We start from the raw sequence: 23684 nt of genomic DNA on the forward strand, positions 1-23684 counted from the left end.
AGGTAATATAGTGCTTGTTCTGCCATCTTACCGGTGATTCTCAAACACCTACGCTCTGTGTGTGTCTGGAAGATCTCCAAAGGGACAAGCGCTATCCCCAGGGTTGCCAGGTCCAACAAAAATACCCAGCCCAAAATCAGTCTAAAACCCGCCCCTCAGAATCGATTTTGGGACATTTTAAATCGATTCTGAATCGTAGTAAATGAGAATCAAAATTCTTATGTGAATCGATTTTTTGGCACACCTCTAGTGCTTAACATTCCTGATTTATTTTTACACATTCTTCAAATGAGAGTTTAACATGCCTTCTGAGGGAAGCACAGTAAAGACATTTCACCCCACTAACTGGTTAGCCCCCTCCAAAGTGCAACACACAGCCCTGTATGGTGGGTATCAAATAATCAATAAATCAAAGTTTGCAAGCACTGTCAACAACACTGAGCTCCACAAAGCTGTTTTGCACATATCCACCCACTGAAAAATTAAAATGTGATTTCAAACTGTGTTGACATGTTTTATTAATATGCTCCATCACATACTGATTAGCACATCAATGTTTTCAACATCTACCAAAACAGCTAATAAAACATACTACTACAGCTCCACTGGTTTTGCACACTTAAAGCTTAAGCTGACTGACAGTCCACTGAGTGCACAGAGAGCACATATGTCCACTAAAAATCAAAGCCTGCCAGAGTTGCTACCCATGTAACTTGCAATGAAAAAAAATGGCTTTCAAGTCACATGATTAGCCCCTCCTTGCTTGAGTGAAGACACATGACTTCATTGATTTAAATCTCTCTCCTAGTATTCTTCTTTCTGTACTAGAGAGAGAGAGAGAGAGAGAGAGAGAGAGAGAGAGAGAGAGAGAGAGAGAGAGAGAGAGACTGTGTAACAGTAATGTGCATCAGAGCAAAAGCGTTTACACAGCAAGAACCTCACTACTCTGGCTGTCACTAATAGTATATCACCCTAGGTATTGCGCTCTATACACTATAATGATAAAAGTATTTAGACACCTGCTCACTTAGTCACTCACTGTCTCTACTGTCTAGGGAAGGATTTCTACCAGGTTTGGAGGGTTGCGCAGGAGAATAAGGATGTCGGATGAAGATAATCCCATCTTCCCCAAACTCCTCAATTAGTCTCAAAAATACTGGATGGAGCACCATAATTCCCGCCACATGCTTCAGAAAGTCTTGATGTCAATTCTATTGACACTATGTTTCAACAGGGACTATACAAGCTGTGCACGCATTTGCACATCTGTGTCGGCAATGTTCCAGCATTTAGCAACATAAAGAATCTTTGAAATAGAGAATGTGACTGAAATGGCTCCATTTTTTATCTTTTAGGGCACTATTTAGTACGTAGGCCATTTTTCGCAGAGTATCTGAATCGAGAAGTGGTATTTTTTTAAATCAGGATTTTGAGGGCACTATAAACTCCCATAATACATCATGACTCACAGTAAACATCGCTGCATACTACTTTTAGGCAACAGATGGTTTAAAGATACAGATAAACAAATATCAGATACAACAGCTACAACTGGTTTTCTGGTATGGCCTTGGAGTTACATTTCAATCAGGTGGTTTGCTGCCATGCTGGTTTATAAAAGGAACTAAAAATTAAATAAAAATGCATTATGAGAATTAAAGGAAAGAAAAAGTGCTTCTAAAATGCTTAGTCATGTTTTAAACATGCAGTTCAACATTTTACAACTGTGTCTCAGATTTTCCATTTTCAAACATAAATCTTTTACATTCCTTAAGACACAGCGCAAGGTCCATGCAGCACTGACACTGAACCACATGACTGGAAATTACTGCAGGGGAAAGTCAGGCTTAATGTAACATTTATAATCAAATCACTTGCCAAACAGAGGGCTGGCATTGCACAATGGCAATTTGATTAATATTACAGTAATTTTATTTGGAGTGGTTATTCGAAGCAGGGAACTTATTAGACAAGAAAAGGGCAGCTTTATTAGTTGAACCATTCTAATTTGAAGTCATTCAACCAATCTGAACTGCCTCCCCAACTTGTCTTGGGGGACAAACAAGACAACAGTTAGCACAGCAATACTCCTAAACTACAGTTCCCAAAATGCCATGCAAATCCAAAGGCTTATATAGCTTTGGCACCAGTTTCCAGGTGACATGTGCTTGTAGAATTACTGTATTTAACCTAATAGGGTTAATTGTGTATTCTTTTTGTGATAGCATGAATCAACCCTTGACCTCTGTAGCGGGACTATGCACATGTAACCCCTACAAAATTACGTGTCATGGAACCAAAAATGGGTATTCTAAGGCATAGTTTAACTCAAAAAATTGTGAATTTGGTGTTGATTCCTCTCACTGATCTGAAATTATTAAACAGAGAAAAAATAATTCCAAGTGTCCTCTAAAGGCTTTAATTCCCCTTAAATATTTTATACCTAAAAGGGTTAAAGAACCCTTTTTTAAAAGGGTCATCTTCAAAGCTTATAATTTTGGCTGCTGGACACTGGTAAAAACTGAGATGGACTGAGGTCACAAAGGTTGAGACTTTGTTAATAACTGTGAGTGACTGCCAGAACTGCATCGATCAGCTAAAACCTTCAGTATCTAGCCAAACAGTGTATACAGCCAGACACTTCAGAGAACATTTCAAGCAAACCAATTTCTTATTAAGACCACTTTGCCACTGGTCCTTCTTCATGAATTACTGCGGATCTGAAGGCATTAAAACTTTATTTTCTTTTTGGTCATTTATGGGACAGAATATACAATAAATGTGACTTTACGTCGGGCTCTTTGTTAAAATGATGGTTCGAAATCTAGTCAGGCAGATGCCAGAACAGGAGCTGGATGGACATTTTGCCAAAAACACCTCTAAAAGAAGTGGTATGGAGTTTTTGGCTGTGGTCTTGCAGGTCTCGCTATTAAAGAGACAGAAGAGACTGAGTCAGCAAGCGGATGCCTTGCACATCCTACAGCTCATGACAGGAAACTGAATCGACATGAATTTCTAAAAACATGAGCAGTGAAATAAGGAAGGATGACAGGAATTTCTGGGATCTGTAACCCCAGAATCTGACACAGACAAAGAGAATAAAAGACAGACTGAGTTGAATCGATTTACTTGAAGTAGTTCCAGCACTAAACTGTCACAATAGTTTAGGCTTGGCTGGAGATGCAATGAAATGAGAAGAGCTCAATTGCCAACGCTAATATACTCCCAACCCAGATTCCTACAGCTTAATAAGAGCATGCTAGTCAGTTAGCTACTAGTTATGTTTATTGTAATGCGTTAGTTGCAGGCATGACTGGGTCCTGAAGTCTGATCTATATCATGGCAATAGTTCCTTTATGATCAGTATCTTCAGGACAAAAACACACTGCAATATTCAGTGCCTTATTTAGTTGCTATTTATGTTCAGGCTATGGTTTATTATATTTGACCTCAAGTGCTCCAAACCTAGTCAACAGAAGCATTCCTACACATAATTATGTTGTCTTCATTGTTCTGATGGCAGCAGACACCATTAATGAACCTTATACCATAAACATGGAAAACTTAGAACAAACAATCCTTTGCAAAAAAAAAAGGGAAGAGCACAGAATTAAGTGCAGATTTTTAATGTGAAATAGCGCACTTAGCGTTACGTCACCCACGCCCAGGAAGCAGGTTAATTTAACTTAACAAATCATTGAGATTAACATTAATGTACCTTAATAACATAACAGCTCTGTGCATTGCTTATTATTAGGAATACTGTCTAATGTATGTGGTTAGTTTATTACAATGGAGACAAGTTCTAGACTTAATACAGGCTTTACGTAATCAGTAGGGCTGGGGCGACGCGTCGACATAATCGACGTCATCGATTACAAAAATACATCGATTTGCATAACGTGCGTCGGCGCGTCGTAAACATGGCGGCGCCTGTGGAGAGCATTAGAGGTTAGATTGGGCCCAAAAATTCCAACTGGCTGTTTTCGGGCTGTTTTAATGAGCGAAATATGATCAGAATTATGTTAATTAACACGGTAACATAGAAGCATAGAACTATTATTTAATTAAAATGATTTTTAAGAACAGCTAAACACAGTTCTGCAAGTCAAACGCGGAGGAGTTCACGTGCGAGAGACACAGAGAGAAAGAGTGCGAGAGTGAGAGAGTGAGAGAGAGAGAGATTTGCGTTTTCTGGTGAGAGCTACTCACAGGTGAAGGTTCTCTTTGATCTCCTCGTGCTCATATTCTAGTCCCATTCATAATTCTGCAGCTCCCTCAGTGTTTTCTGCCGTATTTTGCGGCTAGCGCGAGCGCTTACAACTGACACCGCGGACCGCGAGGTGCCGCCGCGTTTGTGCCGAATCCGACTCTCTGCTGAATCTGACTCCCGCTTCGCGGACAGAATCGGCACAACACCCCCGCTGTAGAACTGCGGTAGTGAAAACAGCGCTTATAAATAAATTTGTTTAGTTTCACTTTCAGTTTTCGTTATTTTTTTTTTAAAATAAAAATATAATTAAAAAACAGACGCCTACATCTCGGACTATGTCGATGTCATGTCGGGTTCGGGCAGAGAATCTAAGCTCTAGAGAGCTTGGACTCCGGAGAGCAATCTCCAGCTACAAAAAAACGCCAGCGGGCATCTAAAGTTTGGGAGCATTTCACGCAAAAGGGCAACAATGTGGTCCTCTGCCATACGTGCAAAAGGAGCACTTGAAGCGCAAACATCCAGGAGCACTATGTCAACAGGGTCACACAGTAAGTTACCGTTTACATCAGGGTCTCCGCGGGTGTCCTTAAAAAGACTTAAGGCTGTCTACCAAAGGTTTTAAACCTGCCACAGGCAGAAATTATACATTTTTGGTTTATATTTGTGCATGGCATTTCGCAGTTTCCAGAAACAGTAGCATTATTCATAAGTTCAGGTGTTTAGCTAAGCTAGCTGCCTTAAGTTATTTTAGCTAGCGCCGTCGGCGCTGCGGTGTTACACCGTTTTCTGTCACCGTCGGAATTTTGTGACCAGTGCTCACGGTTATGAGCGTTCATTGGCAAAACAGAAGCTTTCTATACCTACACCTTACCCTCAGCCCTAAACTGAACCGTTTTGGCCAGTCGGGGTAAATATTAGAAACGAACACGTTTCGAATCGGCCAGTGCACCGGTCTGCTGAGAACTACTTGCCAGTGGTCACAAAATCTAGCGGTCACAGAAAACAGTGCAACACACGGTTGTGGTGTATGGGAGCTTATCCATTTTTAGCGTTATAGATCTAAACAACGTGTTGTACATGTAAGTGATTATAAGTGTGGGGTTTGGTTTAGTAGGCTTGTGTTGTTGTTGTTGTTGTTATTATATATAAATATAGTAATTTATCGTTTGCTTTAAAACGTAAAATAATTATTTAAATATGTTTCTCAATGAATAGATTAGTCGACTAATCGAAAAAAATAATCGTTAGAATAATCGTTTAAAAAATAATCGTTAGGGACAGCCCTAGTAATCAGTAAACACAGCGCTGTGGAATTTATAAATAAATTCCAAGTACTCGATTACTAAAATAATCGATCAGTACTAGCCAAACAACACTGCTGAAAAATGAAATCTGCAGGATCACGAAGGATCCACATGATCATGATCACCGCAGGATCATGAAGTGCTGTAAGATTGTCTGGTATAAGACTTCACTGACTTTGGGCTTGATAAAACACAGTGGACTAACACCAGCAGATGACATGTCTCTCCAAACCATCACTGATTGGTGGAAACTTCACACTAGACCTCAAGCAGTTTGGACTGTGTGTCTCTCCACTCTTCCTCCAGACTCTGCTCCCTTGATTTACAAATGAAATGTAAAATTCACTGATGATCAGTGATGATTTGGAGAGACAAGTCATCTGCTGTTGTTGATCCACTGGGTTACATCAAGCCCAAGTCAGTGCAGTGTCTACCAAAAGATTTCAACAGCACTTTATGCATCCCTCTGCTGACAACTTTTATGGAGATGCAGATTTCATTTTCCAGCAGGACTCTGCCAAAAGTACCAACTGATCTTAATATTCTATAATATTCTAATATTCTGAGAAACTGATTGTTGAGTTTTCATTGGCTGTAAGTCATGATCAACAATAAAAGGAACAAACGTTTAAAACAGATTACTCTGTGTAATACATCTATATAATATATATGTTACAAAATTTTAACTAAACTACAAAAATAAAAGTAACTTCAGTGACATTCAATTCTTAATACATACATCCCACCACACAGACACAGGCATGGCTTGATTTTTGCTGCTAAGAAACTCCTTGTAGAGCCAGACAGACACTACACTGGATTCCAAAGTGAAACTCCAAAGCAGAGAGGCCAATTTCTGCACGGCCTCCAACTGCCGCCTCCTCCTACTCCTTTTCCTCCGCTCTGGGCAGTACAGGCGTGTTAATGAGGGCAGGGGGAAGTAAAGCATTAGAAGGAGAGCACTCCCCTGCCTCCCACGAGCTTCACAAGCTCATGGAGGGTGAAGAGGGACAGCTGCTATGAGGAGAAAAGCCCATCACACACACTCACTGCTTTTGCTAAAGTGAGTCAGGAGGGCCTAAATAGGTCGATAGCAAGAAACAACTTTCAGACTTTTAGGCCAGACGCTTTGCCCCTTTACCAGAGTCTACAGCAAAAATTGATTCCAAAGTTTGGATCAAAGGCTTCCATTCTACATTGGTAACTGATGATAAGCCAATGTGTAGAACACTTTCAATGTGTAGCTATCCACAAACTCTCTGGCATGTGAAAGCAGTATGTAAATGAATCATCAAGTGCTACCTTCGACTTCTAATATCTTTTTAAAGCCAAAAAACTAAACAGATAACTTACAAGAAAGCCCTAAAGTAAGAAAAAGATACTCCACCGATACACAGCCACAAATGTTTGTTTCTAAAAAAAAAAAAAAAAAAAAAAATCAAATCTTAATACCCAACAAACCCTAGATCTCAAATCTCACCACAATGTAAGACCCAGACTGATTAATAGGTTTGGGTGGTACAACCGCAATACCACACTGTATTAGGGTTGTCACGATACCAAAATTTTGACTTCGATACCGATACCAACTGTAGTATCACGATTCTCGATACCAAAACGATACTTGGAAGAAAAAAAAACAATAAAAATATCTGAACATAAAATGTTAATTTTTGACTGAACTGGATTGAACACTGAACAATCGGTGCAAACGTTTTTATTCTAAAATGAAACATTTGTACAAAAACAAGTTTCGTTATTATAACCTTAACTATAACATAATTATCTAAACACTTCCTAAAAACTAAAATTAAAACCAGAGGTAATGGTAGCCTGACTATGTGAACCTGACGGGCGGGCAGAAGTTAAGTTCTGAATAAGGAAAATAAAGAGACAGAAGAACATTACAATGTTATGTTCATTTTAACACTCACTGCTCCGTTTTATTAATCAACCGTTTACCGTTTTTAATAAGCCCATGTTCAGTGTAACGAGCAAGCAGGCTACGTGCCTGACCACAGATTTGCGATGGAAACGCGAAAACGTGAACATCTTGAGTTCATGTTTCACAGCCAATGGGATAATGGAGAAATAGAGAAAACCACGGGTCCAAAACAAAACTCCTGCACACTCCTCTCTGTGTTAACGTGATTTACTAGCAGTCGCTAGTAAATCTTAGTAAAGCTACAGACAGAGTGTATCTTGACTAACTCCACTAACCTGTCGACTTCTCAGCTCTTTGTAGAGATCAGGGTGCTTGTCTGCTAAATGAATGAGCGAAATATGATCAGAATTATGTTAAATAACACTGTAACATAGAAGCGTAGAACTATTATTTAATTAAAATGATTTTTAAGAACAGCTAAACACAGTGCTGCAGGTCAAACGCGGAGGCGTTCACGTGCGAGAGAGAGACACAGAGAAAGAGTGAGAGAGTGAGAGAGCGAGAGTGAGAGAGAGAGAGATTTGCGTGTTCTGATGTGAGCTACTCACAGGTAAAGGTTCTCTTTGATCTCCTCGTGCTCATATTCTAGTCCCATACATAATTCTGCAGCTCCCTCAGTGTTTTCTGTCGTATTTTGCGGCTAGCGCGAGCGATTACAACTAACACCGCGGAGCGCGAGGTGCCGCCGCCCTTGTGCCGAATCCGCTACTGAATCCGACTCCCGCTTCGCGGACAGAATCGGCACAACACCCCCCGCTGTACAACTGCGGGAGTGAAAACAGCGCTAATAAAGTAGTTTAGTTTCACTTTCAGTTTTCGTTATTTTATTTAAAAATAAAAATATAAATAAAAAACAGATGCCTACATCTCAGACTATTTTCCCACACTTCACTCCTCGCGCCCGTTTTGTCCACAAGTCGCGGACGAGAGACATCTGTTATTTTAGCCGTCGCCATTCTACACTCGCTGCTGCTCTGCTGGCTTGCGCGTGAATCGATTAATTTGTTCAGAACACTAAGTTTATCTGAATCCTGCCACACCGACTGCTGCGGTGTGAATAAGTTTTCTTATGAACTGAATCAAATCGCGCCTACTAATTTGACTCGTTTGAAGCTAGTGACTGGGCTATATACAGTATCGAAAGCATCGAACGCTAAAGAACCGAATCGTTTGTGATGACGTAGTATCGAAAAAGAATCGAACCTTCGGTACACCGTGCAACTCTACACTGTATTAAAACATTTTAACAGTATTTTAAATAAGGACAGTATATAAATATAGTCATAAATACAAAGTATCTGATGTGTCAAAACAGGTCCACCCTGGTTGTAAGCTTCACTGACTGGTTGCAATATGTTCCCTTTAAATTAAAGACAAAGCCACTAAACCTGGATTTAGGATAGAGTCTGCAATGTGTGCCTCAAAACATGGACTTGTCTGCGCACAGGTTAAAAGAATCACCTTCTAAATGTGCGTGATTTAAGCTTCATTTAGCTAAAACAAGGCTGCAAAGATGGTGGTGTTAGAAACTGAGCTGTCTGGTACTCTGTGTACCTGTAGACTAGAGGTGAGCTTCAACTAGAATCACAGGACTTATGCCGTTTTGCAAATCCTGGTCCCTGGTAAAACTGTATACCGCAGCAATATTTTTGACATGGCATTAATGTTTGAAAAAAGTGGATACCACCCAAACCTACTGGTTAAACTTAGTGAGCATTAGTGAACATTTACTCCTCATTTCCACTGCAAGTTATAGCTGGTATCTTGTAAAAGCAAACACTGGCATTTTTCTTGATTAAGACAGGCCTTGATGGCAGCGTCTCGTGCTATCGCTGTCATCTTCTGTTTAATCAGCTCCCGACATTTTTCTGATTTATGTAATAACTTCCTGTTGGCCGTTTACATTACGAATAGCTGACAACTGAAAAGAATGCAGGAAGTGCTGTTTTTTCTCCTACCAGGCTCACTGGGTTCATCCTGAACACACAGTGCAGAGCTCTGGGAATGCATTACAGAGTAAAGTGCTAATCCATGAGTTAGTGCTTTTCATGTTCTAAAGAAAATGCACAGGGAGTAGGGAGATAGACTGTGAAGCTGCGGTCAGCATCTTCATGTCAACTCCCGGAAGCTTGAGAAATGTGAAGAAGGTTTTTACAAGACAGCTGCTAATAGTGTTTATAAAAGCTGTAGCATAGACTGCTTAAAAAAATCTTTTCATACAGTGTTAGTATGTCAAAGACTTAAATCAAACCTAATAGTGATTCTTACGTGCAGTTTGCCTGATGCTTGCTGGTGAAGTATAGACTTGCATTACTTGTTTGCTATATTAGACCTGTGCTAACTGTGGAAAAGATAAAATATTGTTATACTAATACAGAAACTTTAAACCACTGCAGATGCTGCAGGTATTGATAAGAATAATAAAAAAGGGAGAAATTTCTACACAGTTTACCATTTCAGATTTTGCTAATATTTAACAGAAACCATTTTCCCTTTTAATTGTGAAATGCTGTCCTTACCACTGGCTTAATTTTACTACACTTACTTTTAATCTCCCATGAAGGCCATATTTGTGTCCCTGCACAGCAGTGGGTGCACCGCTATTCAAAGAGTCTGCTAAATCATTCTGAATTACTTTTACAATTAAAAAGAGTTTTGATTTGCCTGTCTAGTTAGCTTTCAAATTGACCACTATTAGGTTTACTCTGCAGAACAAATGGCCCCTGTAGCTAGGTGTTCTAAACACTTAACCTAGTATACTGGCAAGAAATTTACTACAGAGTACTACACAGTACCTTCTTTCTGTATTTACTTTTAAGCTTTTGCCCCAGACAAGTCTGCCCAATAAGCCTAGGTGTGTTTACTAGAGGTGTGCGATATGGCCTTAAAATAATATCACGATATTTCATAGTATTTTGGCGATAACGATACTCTTGGCGATATGACAAAAAACTGAATTAAAAAAAAAAAAAATTCAATAATACACTACTGCCACCAAAGTTTTATTATTGTGTACGACATGATATGGCACACCCCTAACTGAGATAATAATTTTTTTTTTATAAGATTTGTATCAGAAGTCAATGATCCAGAATGTCATACTACTAATAATACACTCCAAATATCTCCATATATCCAGGATTAAAGTAAAATAAATGATACTAGACAAATATAATCTGTCGCTAGTAGATATATAATGGGACATGAGAACAGTGTGATTTTTTTCTTTTCCTAAAAATAGCCTGATGTGATAATTAGGGGTGGGTGCTATGGCGCGATATTTCAGGGTAAAATATAATTCACAATATATAAAAATGTTGGCGACATTATTGTGTATGATACAATATGGCACACCCCTAGTGTTTACATGTTATTTGCTTTAAGTAATTATCGTGGGCTGGAATTTGTTTTTCAGTGTGAAAAATCAAAAGACCAAAAAACCAAAGGAGAAAAGTTGTAAATTTGAGAATTTTCCTCTACTTTCCTCTAATCCCCTAAACACACCTCTCTACAGCACATACTTCAGAGCCAACCTTTCTCAAAGTTACCTTGGCTCAGGCATTAGTCAGCACATTCAGCCATTTTGAATAATATTTTCTATGACAGTGTTTTTACAGGCATTAAACTATTCATATGTCTAGTAGTCCTCATGGCAATTATGAACAAGTCTGACTGTGTTTCAAGAAAAGAGCATTTCACACAAACTTACTCTGAATAGGGAGAGAAAAGAAAGAAACAGAGCAAAAAAAGTACCACACTTAACATGAGCACCTACAAGAAGGCCATCATGCTCACTTTAAACACTTTACTACTCGACAAGAATAATTGCACAGCTAACATCATATCAAAAAAGAGAGTGTGTGCATTTTTAGAGTAATGTCTTTCAGTACTGGGGTATTCTCTGTTTTTCAATCCAGCATTTTCTGTAGATATCGACCCAAGTTCAATATCCACTGACACGAAAACAAGCAGTTGCTTCATGACCAAAACTGATTTAAAGTAATATAAAGCTTATTTAACCTTGTTTCTTATTTTTTGGCAACGATCGCCTTGTCAGTTCATGCCAAACTTCCACACACAACCTTGATCCAAGACATCCTAGACTAAACTTTCCCTGCTTCAGAAAACAAGTGCCTTGTGGCAAGAAGCAAAAACTGTAAAGAGCAGATACAGATACAAACTGCAGCTCAAGGTCCTCCTCTTTCACTCTTGGTTCTATAAGCAGATAACACAAGAAGTGTAGAGTGACTCTTTCTTAATCAGCCAATAACTTCAGCTTTATGGCCTAATTCTCAGCGTTATCTCTGGGAGAAGTGGCTAAGTAGGACACCATAACCTTCCTCCTCTGCGGGTTTTGGGGTTGATGTGATTGGCGCTGTTGTGCAGAGATCACTCAAAACCCTGGGGGGGCAGAGAGGATCCTAACCAACAGCTGTGCGGTGTAATACAGCACCACCAGAGCTTAAAGCTACGGAGAGAATCACAATGCAACGTGTCCGAAATGTGCAGTGCACACAAGCGGGTATGGAGGAGCGATTAAACAGAGTGTAGCCCTGGAAATATTCTATGCTACAGGTGTTTAACATTCACAAACACTTCCATACCTTTTAGCATTAGCTATGCTTAGCTAAATGGTACATGTCATGTCAAAATAATGCCAAGACTAAAACATTCAATCAGTGTTTCTGGGGCTAATACCTTTTGGCAATCGTTTTTTGTATGATTGGACAGCGCTAACAGTGATTAAGGAGGTGATGGAGGGTACACCTTCTTTTCAGCAGTCTGGTTTTACTCTAAGAGTCTACTTACGCCATGTGATCAGTAAACAGTAAATCAGCTGCAATGAGGTGCATTAATTAATATTGGGAACCCAAAACCCCGTCAACAAGTGTGACAGTTCTTCATTGGAGCACCCCACTAGACCCGACCCAATTCCCTATCCATCACAATCTAGCCCTTGTCAAAGTTGCTCAGATCCTTATGCTCAAACACATCCATGGTAAAATGTTAAAAGACTACACATGCTTGGTGCACTCCATCAATGTAAGCACTGTGGAAATTGGCTGGCGATGAAAATCCCTAACAGCACTGAAGAAGCCATAACAGCCGGAATTAAGCTTCCCCCAAAAATGAGTCATGAAGAGACAAGGAGAACTAGGAGAACAACAAAACAGGTAGAAAACCCAGAAAAATAAAACAGCTGAAGTTAGTTGCTGTAGTGGTAAATTGCTTTTAGAAATAGTGCCAACAGAAAGAAATACAGGCCCAGCAAGTGATCTGGATCCAGATATTGATCACAAAAGCTTTTCACATCTGTACTGGAGTGTATTCACCCACACACTTACTGCAGAGTGCAGCTGAGGGTCAGCAATCTGTTTAGACAGTCAGTCATTGGATGCATGGTCATGTGTTTTGCCTATGGCTGGCCTGTACAGGTGAACAGGACTGAAATTAATCCTTTTTTTTTATGAAGCAACTTCCTTAGTCAACCAATAGTAGACGTTTGCTTGGCTTACTTAGAATACATATCCATATTAGACAAGCCTAAAAAATAAACTTGTGAAACATGTGAATATAAAAACAAGTCCTGCTACATATACAATAAAACTGAATGCTTGGCTGATCTGTTGACTTACAGACAACAAGAGTTCAAAGGTTGCAGTCATATTTTATTGCCTTTAGATAACACACGTCATATGCTTAAGTGCATTTATCTGCAGTCCACACCAAATACAACAAAAAAATGGATTTACTTCACATTTCACAACAATCCAATTTCTACCACTGCAAAAGGGGCGAAACAGGACATGGTTCAAGAGCTATGTACTAAGACAAAGGCTGAGCACTGCACTAAACAAAACGCTTGAACAGGAAGAATACCATAAACTGTGCAATTTGGTCAATGATTAGGTTTAATCTATGGCCTGAAAATCACCCCATATAAACAATTTAGATTTAACTGTCAGGTGACTGTAGGGCAGGGTTTGGCAATCAAGGTTGGTCGCGGGCCAGATTTTTTCCAAGCCATTACATGGTGGGGCCACAAAAAAATAAATAAATAAAATTAAAAAATTAGAAAATGAAGTGGAAGTGCAAAGGAAGTAAATGTAATAATAATTTATTTCATGTCATTCTAAAAAACTAGGGCTGCAACCAATGATTTTGGTAGTCGACTAATATGATTATTTTTTTTCTGGTTAGTCTATTAGTCAATGATTATTTCTGCCATCTGTAAAATGATAGAAACAACAGAACATGAGATTTAAATGGCACTTAAATATCTGAATGTTGTTTAAACATGGAAAGTACTGATTTTTTTTGTGATTTAAAATTTAATCTGTTGTGTTTGAGCGCTTTTGGAAACACAAACTAAGTTGAGTATAAACTGTGAGCCGTTTACCCATCTCCCATTGCACTTCTGTCAGGTACTGTTACAAATTAACAATTATTCAACAATGGAATTTGTAGTCCTAATCTTGCCTATGCTACATATTGCATGTGGCACTCAAGCGTTACTATTCCATCCTCCAACTCAAAATCATCCAATGCCAAGGAGTACCTCATCAATAACAGAGCTTTAACAGCTGTATTGCATCAGAAAGTGTCTTGATTAGTTCCTGCAGTTCTGAAAACTCCCAATTCCCAGGTTTGAATTATTTAAATTGTCTGAAGGCTAAAGCGTCTGCGCCCTCCACACCACACAGACAAAAGGTTAAAACTATGTGCTCTCCTTTTAATAACAGGAAGAGTATGTGAATGAGCTGCAATTACTGCATACAGATATATCCAACCAGAAGCACAATGATTCTGATTACACACGATTCAGAGACAAGCTCCAGGGGGAGGATATCATTTCCCAGCGCCAAAACTTCCTCAATCAGACCTGTGTGTGTGTTGTTGTCTCAACCAATTCTAAGAAGTGTCCATCATCCAGCAGAAGTGAGTCATATGAATGAGAAGCCAGAATAAGCCACAGTGATCCTATAGAACATGCTTACACAGCACTGCGGGAGGGAGAGACTCACTAGCACTGTTAGCACCACTCTGGAAGCACCTAAAGCACCGGAACAGAGCAACACTTAGCAATCTGATCTCTGGTGTAGCTGTCTTTAAGGCCATGATGGGTGCAAATGACTTTGAGGCATTACAGACAGCCTGTTGATGCACTAGTCAGTGGCAAAAACACAATTATTATCAAAGCAATAGTTGCAACCAGTTTACTATTTAGATTTTTTCTGAAGGAAGAAAAAGGAGCAATGATAAAGCAGACAGATATAGGCAATATTTACAGAGGTACACATAAAATAATGTGCAAAGCATGTGTAACGTAACATGCCAGATGCCCGGCATGGAGTTGTAGAGGTTCTTAAGGTTGTCCTGTGATAATCCACACCAAGTTTCTGCATGTTTTTACCTCACTAAAATAACTTTTGGCTGTCAATGTGCCTGTAATGAAGACCAAAGGTGATGTGTAAAAAAAATGCAGATCTTGACTTGGTTTCATTACTGTTGGCTATTTTTTTTCCTTTTTACTACAAGAGTAACTTGCACTTCCAACTTACTTCTCCAAGCTCTCCCACAGGCTGGGGATACAGATCTTTTCAGAATGAAAGCTCCCATTCCTGCGTGACAATCACAGATCTTTTCCAAGATCCCGCATAATCATCATCTACAGATATACCCTTTCATATAGTCCACCTGACAAAATTCCTGACATTCCAGGAAACAGACATGTCTCTAGAACACCAAGAGGTCATTCTTGCACGCTCCTGCTACATAGCCAGGAACGTACGGCACTTCTCAAAGCATTTCACTCTGCGAATTCTTGAGTGCTCAGCAGAATTAGGATGAAGTTAGTCACACAGTGCCTTGCCAGTGTTAACAAATGCTTCTCTGGCTCACACTGACTTTTACCCCATTTCTCACAGCAAGCGACAAGCAACAACATCCTTAGAAACAGTATACAAATACTGCCGTTGGAAACATAACTGAACCAGTTTGCCATTGTGAATTAAGTAATATTATTCAAAGGGCATTTTTGATCATGCAAAAGTAAGTGTTACATGTACATGGATGATAATATAAAACTTCTAGCACTGTATGAAAATCCTCAGGCAGGTGAAACAGTACTGTCTGACAATAGACTTCACTCATGCATACAAAATGTACATATACCTACAGCCTACTGAAATGAGTGTAATGTGCTCTGTAAAGGTGGGCCTTAAGCCTTGTACTAGCATCCAATCTAATCAGACAGCTAACAGCACAATATGCTGCAAAAAACTAAAAACTAAAACTAAACTAAACAACCTGAAGAGTTACCTCATCAAATGCCAAACTATAAATAATGCAAAGATGAGTAGAGTAGTAGAGCATGAAATAAACTTCAGAGATTCAAGCAGACTTCTCCTCTGGCACACTAATATTTAGCTGGATTCTTTGGACAGACAGAAAAGAAGCACCATCCAAAAATTAAAGACACAGGTTCTGCACAGCCCTGTGGTGGAGTACAAATTCCAGACATCCCAGTTCTTCAGTAAAATAACATTACAAATGGTTTTATTCCACACACACTACTTGGGTGCTACATTAGCATGTGCAACTACCCCACTTTCCAGTCTCTAAACCACCTGTAACAACAGTTCCTTCATTAATTCTAGCATTTAAAGGCTGTGAAGCAACCATTCTTAAACAGAAATGTATCAACAGCATACGATCGTAGCACCTGAACACAGATAGCATGTTGGACAACTTCTTTGGAGAGATGGCCTGACATGATCCAAAGTCTTAGTCTGAGTTAGCTGACTCAAGAGGGTCACAGACTACATATTTTACTAACGGCAGGTGGTGGGTGGATTACACTTAATAAATAATAAACAAGTAATAAATGAGATGCAAAAAAGATGCAAAAGAATGGCCAATAGAAAGTACACTGTATATTTACAGCACTGTGAATAAGAACACAAACATTTACTTACATCAAAAGTGTTTATATTAAAACAAGATCATGAGTTCTCATAGAAAACAACTAAAACAATTGGTGGCCATTTTTCAGCGAGCTGGTCATTTAGTGGATAAGGGTAGCTCAAGAGGAATGTTCTCTCAACTCCGGAAACCAAACCCAAATCAAAGGGCCAGGGGAGGGAACAGGCGCAGGAGCCGGACTCATATCTAACGTACAAATCAAACAGGGGGAGGGTGAGACACACTGCTATTTCTGTCCCAAAGGAAACTCCGGCACTGAGCACACTGCCGTCCTGAAATACCTATAACCCTCATCACCTTCCCCCATAGCTCCCACTCACTACACACCATAGATGCAGAGACGCAAATGAATTTCCGAAATTTTCTGGACACAGGAACGCTAAACGCTTACATTATGAACTTATTTAAATAAAAAGTGGATGCAGTAATAAACACTATTCCAAGAGGTCCTACTTACTATCTGTCTACTCAATCACTGAACAGAAATTAAGCTGCCAAAAAGGGGAACAGTTAAACACACCTATTTATACAGAAGATATAAGGAGTGTTTCAGCCTGGAGTGTATACAACAAAGTTTTCCAGATATCTTCAGCCCAAATCTGTGAAGTGTCCAACATGAATGCCTCTAAACTATCCTCTCATTTCAGACATTTTAGTGTTGACTTTGGAATCAACTAATCTGGCCTAAATAATAGGGGTGTCACGATTCTCTAAATCCTCGATTCGATTTCATTTTCGATTTGAGGGTCACGATTCGATTCGATTCTCGATTTTCTTGTTTTTTTTTCTTGTTATTATTTTATGCCTCATAAAATTTAAATAATATATTTATTATTATTATTATTATTATTATTATTATAAATATTATAAATATTATTATTATTATTTATTAAGATATATATGGTAATGCCATCTAGTGACCTTTTTTGGTAGCAACAGTGTGCACTATTAAAACAAGCAGTTTATCAGAGCTGTGTGTGGATGGCTGGTGAAACTGCTCATTACATGAAGCTGCAGTTCTTCATCCAACCACTAGCAGCAGCAGCACAAGCCCCGCTCTCTTCACTCAGTCACTACTTCAGTACAGCCCAGCCACGGGCTACAGAGCTCAGCCAGTCCGTTTTTACTGTTTCTGTAAACAAATAAAGGTTTTAACCCCACTAACCGGATAATACAGCTCACTACAGTTCATCTTTCAGCCCCAGCAGCTAACAGCAGCAGGTTAGAACAGCCGACACGGAGGCACTGCTCGGATTACATTATAAACAGGTCAGTTAGCGCGCTGCTAACCTCAGGATGTTTATAACTACGGAGTTTAGTGGACACACCACGGCCGCCAGGTAAGTCTTTTAAAGGCTACTGAAGACTATTAAAGGCTATTAGAGTGTAACCCCTGGCTCCCAGGGGTTACAAGAGGTTATTGAAAGCATTATTGGGGGGCAGAAATCAGTACAGGCTGGTTAGATAAGTGATGTGGGTATTGTCTTATAAATATTTACACATAACTTATATCTCTCCTGAAAAGCTTTTATTTTAGTCAGAAACACGCTTGTGTTTACTTTATCTGAGAGAAAGATGTTTTTTTAATTCAATGGAAAGCAACAGGTGTAGTCAATTATAAGTTTAAGATTTTTAATCCACCTCACTGTGATCTATAGTCAGTGTTCTCAAGTCACACTGACACACGCATTTCAGCGAGTTCACACGCTCTCACCTGCGCGCACCCACCCCTCCGTTAGATACAGATACAAAACCTGCGCGCCCAACCCCCTCCCCCCCCTCCCCCGTTGGACAGATAAAAACAGTGATCACACTCCCGCCGACTGCGCTCATGCAGTGGCTCTCTCTATTTAAATGAATAGGATGCGCTGTGTTGGTGCCGCGCCATTTGCGTAGCGCGCTGCGCTATTTGCGTAGCGCGCGCGGGAGGGATCGTCGATCCTCTTTTTGACTTCGATACTCGAGATCGTGACCTCATTTCGATTCGATTTCGATAAAATATCGAGATCGTGACACCCCTACTAAATAACAAACTATTTTGTTGCATACACCAAAAATTGTTCTTTGAATAAGGCCAAGTACCTGCCAGACAACAAGAGCAGAGGCCATTTAAATGCTCTCAAAGGCACTGTAACAATAACAGCCAAATTCTATTAAAAGGTGCAAAAAATAAAAAAGTAGTAACAAAATTGTCAGGCTAATTGTTTAGAACTGCTTTGTACACCTCAGAGAAAGCAATAAATTACAGGAAATAAATCTGAATATGAGCCCTTTAAATGTGGGTAATGTCAAAGTCCTTATAGACAACTCTGTTCACTCAGTGGGCATTTTTGCAACAGCTCAAGGAGGTTAGCTCTTGTCACATAAGGCAGGCTCCCATTTGTGGGAATGGGGAAGATAATTCAAACTGACAGTCATATAAATCGCTCTACAATTGGTAACCTAAAAATAATAATAGTAAATAAAAAAAGCAGTTGTTCAGTCCACTTCATTTAATGATGACCCAGACATTACACATACAGAAGTCCTCCATTACATCAAAAAACACATTAAGAGTAATACACAAAACATCATCAGCAACAACAACATACTGTTTTTATCAACCAACCCCATGGCAGATCTCACTACGAAAGTCTTCCTAAATAAATGAATGGCATGCTGTCCACTTACTCTATCAGTAAAGGACTGCTTACTACTCTATGAACCAGTCCATCACCACAAATGCCAGGACTTACTTCAGAGCAAATGCTAAATATAATCACTCCTCCAAAAAAAAAAAAAAATGTTGATGTGGTAAGGACTTAGCACTGCCCTAAAATAAACCTGAACTCTGATAACACACATATATGAGAGATCCAGAGGTCAGCAAGATATCACAGAAATCTGCTCAGAAAGCACCACAAAATGTCAAGTTATAGATGAACAGAGTGCCAGTAACCTCCTGCACATATTTGCAAGAAACTTTGTGAGAGAAGAAGTCCATAAGGACACCATCAAGCACACAGGAGAAAGAACAGACAAACACCAATGTGTGTTTAGACCAGGGCCTGCTCTAAACTGACCCTTACATTTTCTCCCACAGCAGTTGATACAGATCCAGAGAGCATGGGAATTTTCTCTGTGGATAAAAAGCAGCAGTACCTGCTGGGGACAGTTATCAACTATAAAGGTTCATAGAGATTATTTATGTTAAATGATTCTGATATCAGTGGTACAGATATGATTTCAATATCAACACACTGGATTCAATCAACAGACCATTACTTATTTTTGTTAAAAGTCTGGTGTTTGTTTTTTAAATGTATCTAATGCGCACTGTGTAGGAAGCAGGGAAGACTTTTAACACCACTAACTAGATATACCTCTTGAGAGAGCATCACTTACAGTCCAATACAGTAATTACAAGAACACCACAGCACTAACAAACAGCACTAACCACACAAAACAGCAAATGCTGCAGATCACATTTAACTACAACCCACAGTACAGCAGCAACAGTTGGAAAGCTAAAAGGAATCGTGTCCAAACTGGTAGAGATTTTAGCCTTTTTCGGTTGACCACAAAACACCTGTGGAAGCTGTGGATCTTTAGGCTAAACATAATTCATATTAATTTAATAATTTTAATTCATATTAATTTAATAAAAATCCACCATGTCTTTGCATTCACCCTTTAAACTAAAACAGACAATTAACACCCAAAAAAAGAGCCTCATTACCCATCTACTTATATGGCACTGGTACTAAACTATGTGTTCAATTTACAAACGCACATGCAATTAAGGGCTTCTTTACGTCATTACTTGTTGGCACAATATACATTTAAACACAAACTGGTATCACACTGAACTTTGGCTGGACTTGATAAGCAACTACTGATCACCACGATGAGTCAAGACAGTTAAAAGCCTGCATATTTTCGCTGTCATGCAAAATCCTTGGATTTCAGTTGCATTTTTTCACTTTGACATCATTTAAATCTTGTGGTTGATATTTGCATTTCACACTGTAAGAACATACATAAATACTCTAAAATTATAACCCCCCCCACACACACAAACTGACTTCCACAGAAAGATTTTTGGATGGTTGTCACAACCTATGCATTGTTTAAAACAGAAAAAGGTAACTGTGGATGAGCCACACTGTAAGCCATGAAGTAGAATCCCAATACTGCTGTGTACAACCAACAGGTGGCAAAACCTCTAAACTAATTTAATGAATATACCTGTTCCAATATTTATCATCATGCTGAGCAAAAATAAACTGACAGCACAAGCACTTAAAGACTTTCTGACTGTCTCTACTCACTACACAACGTGTATATAGGGTCTCAGGACAAGCACTACCTCCTTGTATGGACAGGTGCGCATCTCAAAGTTTAGGACCCCCTGAGATTACCCACAAACTGCATTACATTTCTTAGATCTGCACTGTAATTTGCAGCAAAGTAAAGTTTCCTTTCCCCCTAAGCATTCCGTATTATGCTTGATTTACAAAGAATTTACAAAGAAAATAAACAGGGTAGCTGGCAGACAGGGAGCTGCTATCAGTGAAAGAGCACATTAGGTGTCATGTCATCTGTACTGTGATCTTGACTGCTAACTCTGGACTACAAAATTTCGCAAGCCATCTATCTTCTAAAGATTTTTAAATGAAGTGAACTCTCAGAGCTTACACAATTCTGTATCCATTGGTGTCCTAATTAGGAAGCAGATGGACTCCCATTTCAGGGTGGTTAATTATTTGTGGAGTGGTTGAATCATTAAATGGGTAGAAGGCTAGCTAAAGTAATCCCGCTGGCTGAGTTAATCGTGTTGCTGACGAGTCATCTTTATCGTGAATGGATGACAGCAACCTTAATACATGGCAACAGTTTGGCCTAAATTTATGTCAGTGATACAAGTTCTAACTCTGAGTTTAGGCTACCTATGAGAACTGTAGGAGAGCTGATTACAGATCTCTCATGTCTTCTTTTTACTGATAAAAGCACTTTTTGGAGAGAACAGCTCCAAATTGTTTATTCTTAACTATCAGATTTTAAGACTGACAAAGCCATTCTGACTAGTCATTTGTTACAATTGATTTACACTGCATTTCACTTTCTCTGTCTATCTATAATAACATTTTTACTAGTCAAATCTGCAGATAATTACAACAACTCGTTTATTAACAGAAACTGTGTATATCTACACAGTAATTTTGTCCAGTTAAAAAAAAAAAAGAAAAGACATCTGACAAACATTTACTAATTCAAGATATCACCAATATCTTTTTGACTTGTTGTGTGCAATGAGCATATGGAATACATGGGGTAGATATCTACAACTCAGGATTTTACTATGAACAACACACGCTACTGATATACAAACATTTTACTAGTCTGAATTACAAATATAGGTATCTGGAATTAGTAAAAATTTAATTATAGGTCAGAGAGAACAAAACTCGCCTGTTAATCAATAAAAATATACATGAATGTCTGGCCATAAATAAATTAACAACATGCTGTCCTACTAATATGACATACAGGATTTAAAGACCTGCATATAAGATTTGACCTAAATCATAGTAAAGATTTATGGCTGAAATTAGGATGAAAGGAGACTTTTAGATCTTACATCATTGATAGTAAAAGGTTTATGACTGAAATTCGGCTGAAATAAGACTTTTTCTTAAAAGACTTAACACACTAACTGGATAACCCTCTTTAGAGTTCATCACTTAACCCAGTACAGTTAATACAAAGCTCTGGAAAAAAAACTTATGAAACAGGTTCTCTGAGTTTGCTATTTATATGTATATGTTTGAGTAAAAGAACATTGTGTCAACATTTCCCCTAAATTCCAAATAAAAATATTGTAATTTTAAGCATTTATTTGCAGAACATGACAAATGCCTGAAATAACAAAACAGATGCAGAGCCTTCAGACCTTACATAATGCAAAGAAAACCAGTTCATATTCATTACGTTTTAAGAGTTTAGAAATCAATATTTGGCTGCTTTTTAAATCACAGATTTCATGCATGTTGGCATATTCTCCTCCACCAGTCTTACACATTGCTTTTGGATAACTTTATACCTTGTGATCATGCATCTTCCTCTTGATTATTTTTAATCAAGAGTTTCTTTAATTTGGTACTTGGTATTTTTCCAGAGCTGTATTTAACGTTATACATATATGGAGTAGTTAACTATAGCTAGCTTTTCCACTCAGTGAGCTATAAGCTAGACATCGTCGTTGTCGTGCTCATAGAGTTAACTACTTACAATCCAAGTGCTTCTTTTTTGGCCCCATAACCTCATGCGTGGTCGCCTTGCACACCGTCTTGGACACAGCAGAGCCGGTCACACTGTGCTGCGCTGCGGTTATCCGGTCCGTTATGCTTTGTCCAGACATCTTCTCGGTTCGGCAACGTTAACCAAAAGCCCAAAAACCCGATCACAGTAGCTGAATAAATCTCCTGGTAAATCCAATGTTTTAGCAACGCTGGGGTTCCACCACGGTTCCTCCACCACCTGGGTAAAGAAAAACTAAGGAAAGAGAGAAAGAAACAATAAAGAATTAATTAGGTTGGCTGGTTAGCTAGTTAGTTATTAAGTTAACCTAACGATTAAAATTGTAAATGCTTTTTTTCAGTCAGCTTTATTAATAGGTTAGTTTAGCTAGCTTAGTTAGTTAGCTAGCCAAGTCTAAATGAAGTCTAGTGAGTGAGGAATTCACACAGGTCTGTAACGCTAGCTGACTAAAAGCAGCGTAACGTTAAACGTTATGTTAATTAGCTAGCTTAGTTAGCTAACGTTAACTACATAAACCTACCGTTAACGGTTTCTCTTCTATTAGTTTAGCCGGCTAACCCCACAGTCCTCCAGCTAGCTCCACTCTCTCTCTCTCTCAGCACCTCTCTCTCCTCGCTCCTTTCTCTTTTTCGTTCTGCTAGCTAGGTGCTGCTTCCCCCTTTTCCTTTTCCTCTCCTCCGTCTCTCAGACTCTCCTCCTCTCCGGCCTCGCCTCCCCCTCGCTGCCTTTTAAAAGGACTGACTGGAGGCTCGCAGGAAAATGGCGGGCCTGTTTCCTCTCCTCACTGGATCCTCCCAGAGGTTGGTGTGGTGAATGGTGAATGCTGCTGCTGCTGCGCGGCCGCTGCCACACTCCGCCATGTTGGCTCAAACTCGCAGTGAAGGACCGTCAGGCCCGCTGGAGCTCCGGCCTCTCAGAGCCAATATGGCGCCTCCTC

The 23684-nt window shown here is 39.3% G+C and overlaps 1 protein-coding gene across 17 annotated transcripts in view; it reads right to left on the reverse strand.

Annotated features, from left to right (window-relative positions):
- picalma (phosphatidylinositol binding clathrin assembly protein a) overlaps nt 1-23684 on the reverse strand; it is a 59747-nt gene extending 36063 nt beyond the window's left edge. For 4 of the 17 annotated variants that reach the window (XM_022681382.2, XM_022681387.2, XM_022681385.2 and 1 more), the window contains exons 1-2: nt 23268-23677; nt 22718-22981 (exon numbers count right to left, since the gene is read on the reverse strand). In XM_022681382.2, the coding sequence (XP_022537103.2) occupies nt 22718-22847 (130 nt within the window). In that variant the 5' untranslated portion in view covers nt 22848-22981; nt 23268-23677. Of the gene's footprint in view, nt 1-22717; nt 22982-23267 lie in introns of all 17 variants that reach the window. The other 13 variants (XM_049468519.1, XM_022681371.2, XM_049468520.1 and 10 more) reach the window with 8 other exon arrangements.

This window comes from Astyanax mexicanus, chromosome 20 (assembly GCF_023375975.1).
Source record: "Astyanax mexicanus isolate ESR-SI-001 chromosome 20, AstMex3_surface, whole genome shotgun sequence".
NCBI lineage: Eukaryota > Metazoa > Chordata > Actinopteri > Characiformes > Acestrorhamphidae > Astyanax > Astyanax mexicanus.